General features: G+C 55.6%; 1 protein-coding gene across 1 annotated transcript in view; it reads left to right on the forward strand.

The window, feature by feature from the left end:
- MYT1 (myelin transcription factor 1) overlaps nucleotides 1–4512 on the forward strand; it is a 45876-nt gene extending 41364 nt beyond the window's left edge. The window contains exons 21-22 of the mRNA XM_059407497.1: nucleotides 2116–2259; nucleotides 2616–4512. Coding sequence (XP_059263480.1) covers nucleotides 2116–2259; nucleotides 2616–2756 — 285 coding nt within the window. The 3' untranslated portion in view covers nucleotides 2757–4512. The remainder of the gene's footprint in view (nucleotides 1–2115; nucleotides 2260–2615) is intronic.
- Nucleotides 4513–14168: the final 9656 nt, after the last annotated feature.

Raw genomic sequence — 14168 nt, forward strand, 5'->3', positions numbered from 1 at the left:
CTGCAGTCCCAGGTGGGTGGTGTTGCCCACCTACCACCCCCTCAACTCAAGGGGTCCTTGTCCTCTCAGCCTCCTCTTCCATGAGGCAGGAGAGCTGAGCTCCTCATCAAGGTCACTGTTAGGCTCAGGGACACTCAGAACAAGCCACACCTGCCAGCTTCGATAGCTCTTCCAGCAGTAGGGGTCCTGAGGTGCCCATGCTGGGAGTCCCGTTGGCTGGGGGGTCAGGGTTGGCTGCTGGCCCTGTCCGAAGGAATAATATCATGGGGTGGGTTCTGAGGGCTGGGCCGGAGCCTGATTCTACCCCAAGACTGCCATGTAGCAGCCTAGTGACCTGGCAAACCTGTTATCAGTCTTTACCTTGATGTCCTTACTGGTAGAATAATAGAAATCAACTCTGTGAGGTTGTTGGAAGAGAAACGCGTTTCTATGGGAATGTGTCTGTCCCTGAAAGAGTCACTATTGCTGTGTGATAAGGTTACAAATTACTTCGAGTATGTGCAGCATATCTTTGTGATTTCCCCAAAATGAACACTGGCCATCAGGAAAAAAAAAAAAAAATCAATGAGGTTCTTATTTTGGAAAGAAGCCCCATCCTTAGCTGTTGAGTAGGGGCCAGAGCAGAGCTGGGGCACAGAAGGAGGGGCCCCACGTAGCTCTGTCCCCTATGGCAGTGACAGAGGGACAAGGAGGTGACCGGACCCTGCAGGGTCTGAGGGCAGAAAGGACAGATGGGAAGGTGGGGAGGCCCTTCCCAGAGGCTGCAGTGTGACATACTGGAGGCCCACGTGTCTTGTTATGCTGTTCCTTCTACTGGCCAAGAGGCTTTTATGCTGGACTTGGAAGCCTAGATAAAAATAGCGTCAGCCCATGGAGATCAGGAAGGACTTTCATTCTGCCATGCATCATTTTCCCTCAGGCTCACAGGCAGTAGAAGCAGAGGAGTTCCTGGGGCATCTCTGGGTGCTGAGACACATCACTGTGGAACCGTCACCCTCTGTCTCTCACTGCTCTCTCTCTTCCCCAAGCCTTGGGGGCAGCTGCTCTGATTTCTTTTCTTTTCTTTTGTTTGTCTTTCTTTCCTTCCCTTCTTTTCTTTTTTCTTTTTCCTCCCCTCCTTCCTTTTCTTTTCTTTTCTTTCGCTGATTTCCACCTTTTTATTCCCTAGCATTTTTTGGACCGACTCAGAGCCCTCTTTCCTCTGGAGGGAGTTTTCAGTCCTGTCCTCTGCAGAAAGGCTCGGGCAAGGAGAAGGCAGACTCCTAACTCCTACTCAAACTGTTTTAAGCCAAGGACTTGTTACCAGGCGTTGAAGCACGATGTTTCCCAGCCGCGTGGTTGGAAGAAAGCACCCCACTCCCTGCATTGTCCCCTAAAAGGCAGCTCACCTTCCTGCACCTAAGGCATGGTGCAGTGAGTCACACTCAGCCACTGCTCGAGCTCCCTTGGGATGCAGTTCGGTTGGGAGCTGCCCGCCCAAGCAAGTCTTCTCCAGACCAGGCCCCAGGCAGGCTTCCCACCTTCCCCACACCAGCTGTGAACCTGGACCTAGGGTTGCGCTGACCCTGAGATGCCCCAGGGCAGGCAGGACCGGCCATGACTGTCAGCCTTGTTGTCGCCTTCCCTTCGGGGGTGTGCTGGAGGGGTCATTGAGGGGCTCTGCTCAGCTAGGACCGGCAGAAAGAGAAGCTTGCCTTCCACAGCTTTGTGAAGGCGTTTTGTTGGTCTTTCTGGTGGGAGGAAGACCCAAAGGTGGCCAGACCCCCACAAAATGGATGCAGTATTCCCATTACAGACAAGGAGGAAGAAACATGGTGAACTTTAATAGCACAGCGGGTGGTGGGCTGGGACGTGAGCCCAGGGTGCTTCGGAGTCTGTGTTCCTCCCTGACCCTGCAGGACAGAGGTGGCTCAGAAGGCTGTGGCTCTACACGGCCCCTGGCTCCGTCACCGCAGCCCTTCCTCCATCCGGGCACCAGGGTCCCGGCCTCTTTGCCCGCTCCCAGAGAGGCATGAAATGTGACACAGATAGCTGGGTGTGTCCTGGGAGCACGAGAGGGACGTGGTCCGTGGCACTCCCACGGCAGGAGGCATTTCCCGTCTTGGTCTGGTGCAGATCTCCTCCATGGAGAAGAGCCTCAAGAACATCGAGGAGGAGAACAAGGTCATTGAGGAGCAGAATGAAGCCCTGTTTCTGGAGCTGTCGGGCCTGAGCCAGGCCCTTATCCGAAGTCTTGCCAACATCCGCCTTCCGCACATGGTGAGCAGGACGTGGCCCTGCGGGCACACTGCCGAGCTGGTGGCTGAGCCCCAGGACTCTGGGGGAGGTGAGGAGGGCAGGGCACCTCTCTGCATCTGGGGTCCTGCCTGAAGGGCCTCAGTCCAGGCGCTCGGCCCCCCAGGCTGCCGGCCATGGAGGCTCTCCGTCTCCCGAGGGCTGTGGGATCTGCAGCCGAACACTCATGTTTGTCTCCGCCCCAGGGTGCCGGTGGTGCCCCTGGAAGGCCTGGGCTTGTCTCAGGGGGCGTGCTGTGTTCACCCATAGATTGCTGTGGCTTCTGAAAATCACGGACCCATTGTACGGATGGGGCTTGCTGACCCACTTCTGTTCCCCAGGAGCCAATATGTGAGCAGAATTTCGATGCCTACGTGAGCACCCTCACTGACATGTACTCCAACCAGGAGTGCTACCAGAACCCCGAGAACAAGGACCTCCTGGAGAGCATCAAACGGGCTGTGAGGGGCATCCAGGTCTAGAGCTCACCATCCAGAAGCCACCCCACCGATCAGGACACCTGGGGCACCCCGACTTGGCTCCATCGATTACCTCCCTTGCCCTGCCCCCGCGGTGGAGACGCCCAACTGGCAGCGACCAGTTGGCAGCCCAGGGCAGGCTTATCCAAAGGGGTGCCTGGAAACCCGTGTCTTTCTCACCGGGCTTGCCAGGCTGGAGGCCTCGACCTCCCCACACGAGTGCAGGGCAAGGCACGGCGTATTACAAAGCGATTTATTTTTGTTTTTTGAAAGAGATCTGAAGGGCAGCTCCAAGTCTCCAGTGGAAGCTCATGGACAAGGTTCTCAGGGAAGTTTCAGACTTTGCAACCACAGTATTCCTTTGTCTGTCGAGGCTGGGAGGGTAGCCGTGGGCATGGGGCGGGTGGTGTGGGTGACACGTCAGCCTGGAGCACGCGGCCAAGGATGCGTGTCTGCTCAATGAGGTCCATGTGGCAAGTGTGTTTTCTGTTTTCATTTAATTTAGTTTTGTCTTAAGGACGGAATAAAGCACCGTTCCAGTGGGTTAGAAAGAGACCGACAGCCCGTGGTCACCGTGAGGGCTCCAACCTGGGATGCGCCTGGATGTTCCACAGGAGAGCACCTCACACATCGGGGGGCTGGCACCTGCACAGACACGTACAGCTCGGGGTCACGCTCCCTCTTGGGGCAGCAGCCTTCAGATCCAGGGCTAGGTCAGGGCCAGGGTCTCCGGCTCTCTGTGTGTCCACCGTGCCCGTGACCTGTCACTGCCGCACTACCCGGGTCACGGCCACGCTCGAATGAGATGGGGACAGCGTCAGCAGGGTCAGGGATAGATCCCTAATTTAGAGACCACCAAGATTCATTTCTTTTAAGATCCATTCATTCAAGATGAGAAAAAAATTGTACTAGAAAGTGTTAAACGCAATGTCCCTAACATGTAAATAGAGTCCAGATCGGTTGTGACTACAATTCAAGTTAGTATTTAAACGTAGAGAATTGCACTTCCTGGAAGAAATAAAAAAGTAGTTAGTTTAATTATTCTGTAAATTATTTAATTTTGTCAAGATGTAAGTATTTATATTCACAACCTCTTATGTTAACATTTGCTATTTATTTAACCTTTTTATTTATTAATTTTGTACTATTACAACTAGACCCCATGCCAGGACACCACGAGAGGGAAATCCATGAAATCAAGGCAAAATCCATGATCGGACTATATGAAAGGTCACAAAAAAAGTCTTGCTCTAACTTCTATATATAGAAGTCTTCTTATAATTTTGATGCAACCTACTTATTTTTTATATATTTTGTTATTTATTCTTTTAATAATGGAATTTTTAAAAAAGTATTTTGTAACTGAGGAATTTTGATAATTTGGGGATATTTTTCCCAGGGTCCAATGGAAAGAAAGACTTTGTGGTTTTCTTTGTCCCTTTGGTTCCTTTTGTTTCAGGCACGGCAGCAGCCAGTGGCACGCTGTATTGTTCATTTATTTCAGTGTAGCGCAGGTGTGTGTGCTCTGGCGTGGTCCTCGTGTGGCGTCTGTGTGCTGGTTCTCCAGGGCCGAGTCGCGCTGCTGTGAAGGAGTGCTCGCCGCACGTGGCGCCGAGCAGTTCCCACTCACGGGCTCCCTGTCCCTCTGGCAGCTCCGATACTGTGCTCCCCTTCCTCAGGAAATGCGTGGAACCCACAGCACAGCACTTCTCGGCGTGTTTGCAGGGTGATTTCCTAATAAAAGTCCACTCTGACTGTACCCAGGAGCGTGTGTGTGATGATGCCGGCCTCTGTCTCTCGTCTGGTTCTCTTTTTGCTCCCCCATGTGGCACCAACATCTCTCCCTTGAGGTGTGGTTCTGAGAGGTCTAAGTCACAGTGCCCTGCCCCTTCCCACGTGACTGAGCACCTGCAGTGCACCACTTTCTCTTGGGCTCAGAGCGAATTCTCCCCATTGAGGTGGTCAGACGGGGTAGGGGGTTGGGGCGGGGTGGGGGTTGCCACAGGCCATCTCTTCTGGCCACAAAGAGGAAGCCATCTGCAGTAGGAGAGAGTCTGGACATTCTGGAGGGAAGCAGAGCTGAGAAATGGGGAGCTTCCTGGGGAGGTCAAGGAGGATGAGAGAACGCTTATCCTTCCACAGCTCCTGGATCCAGCCGTAACTGAAGGTTGCCCACCCTTGCACTTTGCAGTTATGTGGAGCATGAACTTCCCCTTCCCTCCTCCCCACCTCCTCTTCTTCTTCCCCTCCCCCCTTCTTCTTTCCCTTGTTGCTTAAACGCTTGTGTTTGGCTTTTTGCCCTTGTGTGGCCGCTCACCGTCTTCCCACTTTAGTGTTGGGTGGGGCTCCGGCTCTCACAGGGCGAGCCTCAGGTTCGGAGCTTCTAACCTGACTTAGGTTTGGATGTTCAACCTGATCTGTCAACCCCTTTGGCCTCCCTGGGAATCTGGCCCTGAAGGCCCACCTGGAGCTCCCATCTGACCTGACAAAGGACAATGCTTAGACATTCTGAGCCCGATTTCCAAACCCGGTCTGAGTCAGACAGGGTCCAAGGTACCTGGGGACATCTGGTGTGTTTGGAGGGCAGCTAACCCTTAGGAGAGACGTCGTGGGCCTTCCCTGCTCCCCAGGCCCATCTCTCCACCCCTGCTCCTACTGTCTTTGCCTCTCTCTTGCCTCTTGGGTCTACAATATGCAGGCCTCTGAAGCCTGGCCTCTTCTGGAAACTTCTATGGCTCCGTCCTCCACGGGGCCGCCTTCTCATCTGCCTGTGGTCCCTTCCTGGTTTCTGCCCCAGCCCGCACCTGCCCCATGGATGCCGGCCCCCGGTGTCCTCCTCGAAGCTGCCCCAGTCCACATGCTGGCCTCCCTTCTTCCCTGAGCCAACATCCCCACAGCTCGGGTCGGCCACGTGCCGACAACTCCCACACTGTCTCCCAAGCCTGCTTTTCCCAGTTGTGGCACTTTCTGGGACTCCATCTGAATGCCCCATAGGCCATAGGACATGTACCCAGGTGACCACATTAGCCCACTGATGGCTCCCACCCTGACCCTCCCCAGGCCCGGTGAGATACGAACCACCTCCAGCTGGAGAACTCATGACCACATGCAAGCTACCAAGAGGGGCCGTCACATGGCTGTCGGTGCTACCGTGGAACCCCGATCTGGGCCACCCATGGGGCCTATCCTAATGAAGGCAGCGTGTGACTTGAGGGAGAACAGGTGGGGATTTGGGTTACGTGTCTAGCTGAGAGGGGATGCAAGATTATGGCCCCAGCCATGCCCTGTCTTTCATAGAGGACGGTGAGGACACGGTGACTGCTGAGCGCCAGGGGAGCCCCTCCTACTAACTGAGGTGTCCGCTTGGGCTGGTTCTGGCTCCTGAGGGCTGGCCACCCCCCCCAGCAACATCTTGAGCCAGTATAGGTCTTTGGGGCACCCCGGGAGCCCTACAGGACTGCAGGAGCTGGTAAGGTCTCAGCCACTTCCAGGATGAGGGGTGGAGGGGGAGGGGCAGGAAAGCCCATAGACCCACCCTGCTCCCCACGTGGGACCGTAGAGGAGGAAAGTACAGCTCCTTCCCGGCACCCAGCCAGCGGACACCCCTCATCGGACCTGCCCATCGCTGCTCAGAGAGTACCTCTGCCAAATTGGACACATTTCTGCCCATGTCTTTCACACGCTGTCAAAAGTGTTTTCCTTGTCTTTAATTCTGTCGCAGTTCTCTCTGTAGAACTTGTCAAAACAGCAAAGGAGAAATGTGGTGCTGTTTATGGAGAGACGGTAAGGAATCCACCCGAAGCCTACCTGCCGTATCGCGAAGACCAAGCAGAAGTGCGTTTAAGTCCTACACCATGCCCCCGGGCTACTGGCTGGGACCCAAGCAGGGCTTGACCACCCAAGACCCCATCAGGCACCAAACCTGAAAGGTCTGTCAGTCTCAGCTGAGTCACCGCACACAAAACCCTGCCTGGCTCAGCCCTGAGCAGGTACAGGAGGGAAGTAAAGACGAACCCCTTCTCAACACCGTGGCAGAAGGTTAGGGTTGCCCCCATCATACAGACCGGGAGACTGAGGCCCAGGAGGCTGCCCAGGGTCACCCAGAGGATTGGCTACCCAGTCAGGACTGACATCAGGCCCCTGGGCCCTGGGGTCTGTCCTTCTCGGGGTCAGCTCAGCTGAGCTCCATGGAGCAGTCAGACCCAGCGGGTGCGGAGGAGCCGGAGGAGAAGGCAGGAGCCCCCAGGAAGAATCTGTCCAGGCGCCGTGTGGACAGACAGGTCTCCTAGTCTTGGAACAGTCGGCCTCGTGGGCATCACGGCCTTCTGGGAGGCTCTGACCATTCCCTGAGGTCGCTGGGACCAGATCTAGACTCTGAAGTCTCCTCCAGGTAGAGGCAGGCTCTCCCCTGGTTCTGTGGCTTGTCCTGCCTGCAGAGCTGAGTGGGGTGGAGCATGTCCCTGCAGGGGGCTCTCCTTGCCCCCATCAGCTGGGTTGGGCTGCCTGCCTGATTCACTGTCACTAGAGCCGGCCAGGGCTCTTCCACAGGGTAGTCAGGCTTGTGCAAGATCCTTTTTCTAGGCAAGGCGGTGTCTTCCCCGCACACATTTCTTTCAGTGACAGGAAAAGACAAAGACACGCCTTGGAACGGGGCCACAGTCTCCAGAACATTCCTGGTCCCTCTCTAGCCTCCGGCACACTTGTGCCCTCTTGCTGGTCCCAGAGGGCATGTCAGCTAGCTCCCTGGCCCTCTTCCAGGCGCTGGTGCTCTGGAGGATTTCTGCTGAGCTCAGGTCTGAGGTGGGGCCTGAAAGCAGCTCTGGGATCACTGGGAGAGACCCCCAAGCACATTTCCTTCTTGCGGTGCTGAATCCAGGGGGGCCTTTCTGGGGTTTGCAATCCTCTGACACTGTTTGAGAAATGATGTGTGTCTGTGCCCGGGAGCGGGATCTGTTTCCTGATCTGAAGCCCTCCCATGTTCTTGAGCAGTGAGGGAACTGCCTGACTCACAGTTCCAAAGTGTCCTATGAATAGGACACTCATTATGGCCATGGGCTAGGCCATGGGAAGCTGACTGTCTCTGCTGCCATTTCCCTATCTGTTCTCATCCCCTCGGGGCATGAGGAGAAGTGAGACCTGTGCATTCCCCACAGTGGGGACTGGGTCATTCTGGAACAGCGGAAGTGTTTGGATGCCCCCACTCCCCACTAGCTCGAGGTCCCTGGGAAGCTGCCACAGGGGCATCCGTGAGAGGATCCTGTCACCTTGGTGGTCTGCTTCAGGCCCCAAGGCTCACTCACCACTCGCTACCCCCAGCCACGGGGAGGTGTCCCGGGGCAGCTTGCAGCAGCGCCCTGATGCCTGAGCAGCCAGCGCCGCGGGAGGAGGGCAGCTGCCCGGCACGTTCAGGCCCTCAGTCAGGACTGGGGACCTTCCAACACTGTTCAAGCTCTTCCAGCCTTTACGTGGAGAGTCCCACGGAGCCGCTGTGCTCTTCCGGCCAAGGCTGAGGGTCAGAACTGGTGTGGCCGAAGGGAGATGCCTAGCACGTCTGGGCGGCCCCAGTCAGATGCTGCCTCAGAGCGCCTAGCTGCCCCATACAGAGCTGCCCCATACAGAGCCTCAGAGAGCACACGGGGGAGAACGCCAAGCACAGCATGTGTGCTCTCTGCGGGTGGGGGGGGCAGGAAATGTGTCTGCGTGGATGAGAGTTAGGGGTGCTGGGCACGTCCCGTTCATGGGGTCCCGTGGCTTCAGACACTCTGTCTGTCAGGGCCCACCTCACAGTCGGAGACAGGTCATTTCTAGTCTCTGCGCTTCGGTTTCCCTCTCTGTAAAGGGGTCTACAACACATAGTGGAAAGCGCTGGCCCAAGCCCCAGGGCAGACACCCTCCCCTGACACTCTGAGGACAGCCTTGAACTCCTCCCCCTTCCCTGTGTCTCCCCACGTACACCAGCCACCGCTCCTGTCTCTAAGGTCTGCTTCTGGTGAGCTGCCTGGCATCCTGATGTGCCACCACAGCTGCCAGGTAAGGCCTGGGCTTGTAGGCACCTCCTGTTTGCAGCCCCACGTCTGGGGAGTGGAGGTGAGTACCTCTGCTGCTCCCACCCTGTGAGCAGCTGGCCTGGCTAACGGCTGCAGTCCGGCGTTCCGGAGTTCCGGAGATGGGTCTCCCCAGACTGCCTCCCTCCTCCAAGGCTGCTGCGCACTCATGTTCTCCCCTCAAGCCTTTCCTCTTGTAGGTTACAAGCTAGGGAGGCAAGTCTGAAGGGATGGCCAAGGGCACGGGGAACCCCAGGAACCTTGAACTCTAGGACTCGCCGCTTAAGAAATGTGGGGGTGGCACTCGGGTGGCTCTGCTGGGTTCGTGTCTGACTTGATTCTGGCTCTGGTCATCACCTTGGGGGGGTGACACTGAGCCCCACGTCAAGCCTGCTTCAGACTCTCCCTCTGCCCCTCCATCTCTAAAGAAAGGGGGGTGTCAGCTCCTGGGGTGCTTCCTCCCCTGGTACTGTGTGGGCAGGGCTCCGGGCCCTGGTCTGCTGCTACTTCTTTGTGTCCCATGTATGTAAAATACACACACGCACAGGAAGCGGGGTGGCGAGGGGCTGTATTTTGTGGAATTGACACACTCAGCTGGGGAGGCTACATCTGAAATCTGCAGGGCAGGGGGCCAGCTGGAGACCGGGAAGGGCTGCGGCTGAGGGATGTCAGGCTTCACTCTGAGGGTCTCAAGTGCTTGGGTTAAGACCCACCCACGTCATGCAGGGCAATCTGCTCTACTCCGTGCTTGCTCATTTAAATGCTAACCATGGCGAAAAAATACACTGGGTGTGGTGCAAAAACAATGAATACTGTTACGCTGAAAAAATACATAAATTAAAAAAAATGATATGCTATTCATAACTTCAAAAAAAAAAATGCCCCCGGCAGCATCTAGATCAGCGATTGATGGAACAGCTGGGCACGGAGCCTAGCCAAGCGGACACAGAAACGAACCATCACAGACCTCTTCCCGGAGCCCACACATCACTAACTTCTTACTAAAGTGCTTTAAGACGAGAAATTGCTCTCAGTCATTTGTGGTACGAATGCCCTGGAGTTCACCGGTGCTTTTAGGTGACATCACGCTGCACTCACCCGCAGACTAGGGAGAGCCCATGAGCGTGCGACGCGTCCAGAGAAGGGCTAACTCTGCCTGCAGAAGGAAGAGTTCTTCCTCCTCACGAGGCTGCACAGGGCTTGTGCGGAGGAGGAATTCTTCCTTCCTTTCTGGGGGACGGGCTGCACCGGCTCGCCCGAGCCGCGGCCCGGGGCGACGCCTGGTGGTCAACGTGGTGTCTTGTAACCTGCCGGCCTCCCCCTCTTGATTCCTTTGTTGGGGACAAGTCTTTGTTCTCTGAGGGCTTCAGATTTCTTCTCTTTATCATTGGTTCTGAGCAATTTGGTAATATTGTGCTTTGGTACTTTCTTCCATGTTCCCGTGCTTGGGGCTCATTGAGGGTCAGAGTTTTCATCAAAGTGGGAGAGATTCCAGCATTTCCTCCACTCTAACCCTTCTGTCCCAGCTTGGGCCCCTTCTTTCTGGGACAGTCTCTACTGTGTGTCAGGCCACATGAGGTTGCCCCCCTCAGCCCGGTGCCGTTGATGCTGTTTTCACATTTCATTTGGGGTAGTTTCTGCTGCCGTGTCTGCAACCCTTTCTTTAGCAACATCCAAGCTGCTGCTGATACCATCCACGGTATTTTTTTCTATTTCTGGAAGTTAGACTTGGGGTCTCTCGATGTAACCGGTGTCTGCACTTACGTCCTTGTTACGCTCTCTCCTTTATGACCCTTTAGAAACTCCTTTTAGCCTGGATGCTAGACATTGTGAATTTTACCTTGTTGAGTGTTGGGTATTTTGTATTCCTGTAAATGGTTTTTTTTTAAATTTTTAAATTAATTTTTTTATTTTCTTATAAACATGTATTTTTATCCCCAGGGGTACAGGTCTGTGAATTGCCAGGTTTACACACTTCACGGCACTCACCAAAGTCCTGTAAATGTTCTTGAGCTTTGGTCTGGGTCACAGTGGCCAGGAAACATTTTGATCCTTTTAGATCTTTCTCTGATATGGTAAGTGGGGTCTGAGCAGGGACCCTCCTGCGTACTCTTCCAGGCACGGGGATTCCACGAACCGAGAATCTTTCCAGTGTGGCTGCTGGTACCTGTTGCCTCTCTGCCTCGCGCAACCACAGGCAGCGTGCCGTCTAACCCTTTTGGATGATTCTTTCCCTGGCCCTGGGTTGTTTCTGCACACACACGTGGTCATTAGTTCTCCACTGAACCCTTGAGGGAGAGCTGCTGCAGGTTCCCAAGTCCTCTCTGTCACTTTCTCCCCAGCTGACCCCTGCCCTGCGCCCTCCAGCCACCTTGGTCTCCCTGCCCTCCAGGTTTTACCTCCTCTCCTCAGGGAGTCCTCTAGGCTCTGCGTGGGATCCCCCTCTCGGCCCCCTCTGAGCCCTGGGAGGGCTCAGCCCCTTGGTCTCTCGTCTCTCAGGAGTCCCCGAGCTTTGTTGCACAATGTCCAGGTTCTAAGAATGCTTGCTTCACATAGTAGCCCACTTCTTGGTTGTCTCAGGCATGAGAACAAATCCAGTCCATCGTGGTCAGAGTTTCAGAATTTCTTGGCACATTTCAGTTAGTGATGATGAAAAAATTTCTGGAGATGAATAGTGGTGATGTTTGCACAACAGTGAGAAACGTACTTCATGCCACTGCATGGCACACTTAGAAATGGCTAAAATGGTAAATTTTATGTTATCTATTTCCACAATAAAACCATTTTTAAAGGGCCATCTTAGCCGAAGGAAGTCTTTATGCAGCACACTGAAGACAGTGACCCAATCCACCGCAGGTAGCTCCAGCCACAAGCACCCAGGCACACACTGACCTCAGGCGTCTACACGACTTCCCCCATGCCTGGGCTCTCCTCCTCCAGATATGCCAACCACGAGCGGCCCACACGTCTCCCAGCCCAAGCCCATACCCTTCAGCAAGTCTCCCGACTCCTGTTAGAGACGCGCTGCTGCCCTCCATGGTGGGCTTGCTACTCACAGATGAGACAAATGAGCTCATCCCGTGCTGGGTGTGTCCACTGGCCTTTGGCTGGGCACTGACACTCCCATCTGACAGACAGGGAGCCTCTGAGCAGATTGGGTGCTGTTGGGGAGCAGGGACTTCCCAGGGAGTGGTCTCTGTTAGGCGGGCAGGGTGGAGGGAAGCTCCTCTGCAAGCAGATGCTCTGTGCACCCGCCCCCCCAGCTCTGCCCCAGGGGGGCTCCTCTGTAACTGATGAAGGAGAAGGAGCAGGGCTCACTGCTGTCGGCTGCGAGAGAGCATGTCTGAGGGTCTGTGGGTGACTCACGGACCTTGTTTTTGTCTGTGCTTGGGCACAATTATGATGTCTTGTCTCACTGTATCACCATGTGGTGCCTCTGCAAGACTGTCCACATCCAGCAGGAGAGTCCATGGCCTTGCTGTGAGGGCCAGGCTAGCGGTGTCAGACACCGCTCCTCTCATTCTCTGAGATCATATTAGTATCCACGTCGCAGAAATAACCCACATAAAGTGCTTCCTGTGGCACTCTACAGAGATAACCCTGATGGTCTAAGGCTGGTGGCGCTGACACAGAGGGGGCGGGGAAATAACCGTGGAGAGCCAGGCCCATGGGCCCTAAGGGAAGGTCTAAAGGACTGATGTGATCAGACTGTGCTTTAGGAAGATGACTTGGCAGAGCCCAGGGAGGGGGGTGGCGAGAGGGTATGCAGGAGGTCAGTGAACATTATCCTGGCAAGAATGAGGGATACAGGGCCAAGACAGAGCAGAGTATATGGAGGGTGTAGGCGGTGGGGACAGGGTCAAGGGTGGCCCTACGACCTCTGTAATTTGAAACGGTCACAGATAACCAGAGGTACGCAGGTAGGAAGGACTCTGAGAGGCAGTGTCAAGGTCATGAGATTGGTGGCAAGCCTTATCCTTCCCAGCAGCTATGCTCGTAGCTGTTGTAGAGATGGGGTAGGGGGGCTACTGACACTGTGTTCAAAGAAAGGGTTCTGCTGCTAAAAGCTCATTTGGAAAACCACAGGTAAGGCCGGACTGAAGTGAAAGGAAGAGTGGGGTAGAATTTCACCAAGTCTGCCAGGTGGGCTGTGCAGGTGGTTCACAAAGGGATACGTGGCATGTGCGCGGCAGAAGCTGGGTCCCTGGGTGCCGGGGTGCGGTGAGGGGAGGCAGCCTTGAGGACCTGATCACAGAGCCACAAGGTCACTTTTGAGATGGGAACGACCTTGACTGATGCCCAGCCAAGGTTTCTCAGACCAACCTCCCCTGGAGGGTGGCGTGTGCAGGCGCCACGTGCCTGGTCAACATCTCAAGCCTGATGCTGTCAGCACAACTTCCCTGCCGCAGATCAGGTCTAACATGAGCCCTTGGGGACTTGGCCTCCTATGTGGTGTCCCACAGGCTGCCGAAGCTTCGCTTGGCCAGCTTCACTAGGGCAACCAGAGCAGACATGTCCTGACTCTGCACTCTCTGTGTGGGACATACGCGGGGGCACACATACCCCAACTCCTCCAGGTCTGTAGGACCTTCCTCTTGCCGCCCAGCATGTCACCCCCGCCCCTGCCCCTGCCCCCGCCCCCCCAAGCAGTGCACTCCTCCTAGAGGCAGGCGTCTGCTCCTTCCTCCCCTGGATTTGGGAAGTTCTTATCTGCATAATGTTCCATTTCATATTATTCCTATTCATATTATTCAAAACCAGTTCTCTTTGCCTTGTAGGACCCAAAGAATTGTACCAGCCTGCCCCTTGCCCAGACGCCACCATCCTCTAGGAATAGAAACCTTGAGAACCCAGGCGCTGGGTCTTGTGTCACTGCAGGTGCCTGCGGCTGTCTATAGCGGAGACGGCTGGGCACACCAGCTCCACGACATGGGATGGACGGGTTCACGGTTCACTCTGTGGGGCAGATCTTGGATGGGGTCTGTTCCAAGTCTGTGTTTCTCCGCCGAGGCCCAGAACAGCGGTGAAGGGTCTGCGCAGAGGCCGGTGTCCAGCCAGCGGAAGCGCAGGACGGGTGGGGGCTGCTGTGGCCTCCTCTCGGGTGTGCACGGCGGGCGCTGCGGCTCCCTTCCCCGCTCGCGGGGCCGCAGCCATGGGGCCCTCTCTTGGCACAGATGGACCCTTCTTGTCCCAGCACCTTGGCTCGGACGTCCGTGTCACCCAAGCCAGAGCCACTGCCGAGAGTTACTGTCCGTCCCGGTTTCTTCCTTTCTCACCTGTTGGCCCTCCTCCCTGGGTCCCGGCTCTGCTGGTGCGGGGAAGCCCTAACCCTGGCCTGCAGCTGTTCTCGGGTCGCTCCCGCAACAATACC

This window comes from Mustela nigripes, chromosome 7 (assembly GCF_022355385.1).
Source record: "Mustela nigripes isolate SB6536 chromosome 7, MUSNIG.SB6536, whole genome shotgun sequence".
Classification (NCBI taxonomy): domain Eukaryota; kingdom Metazoa; phylum Chordata; class Mammalia; order Carnivora; family Mustelidae; genus Mustela; species Mustela nigripes.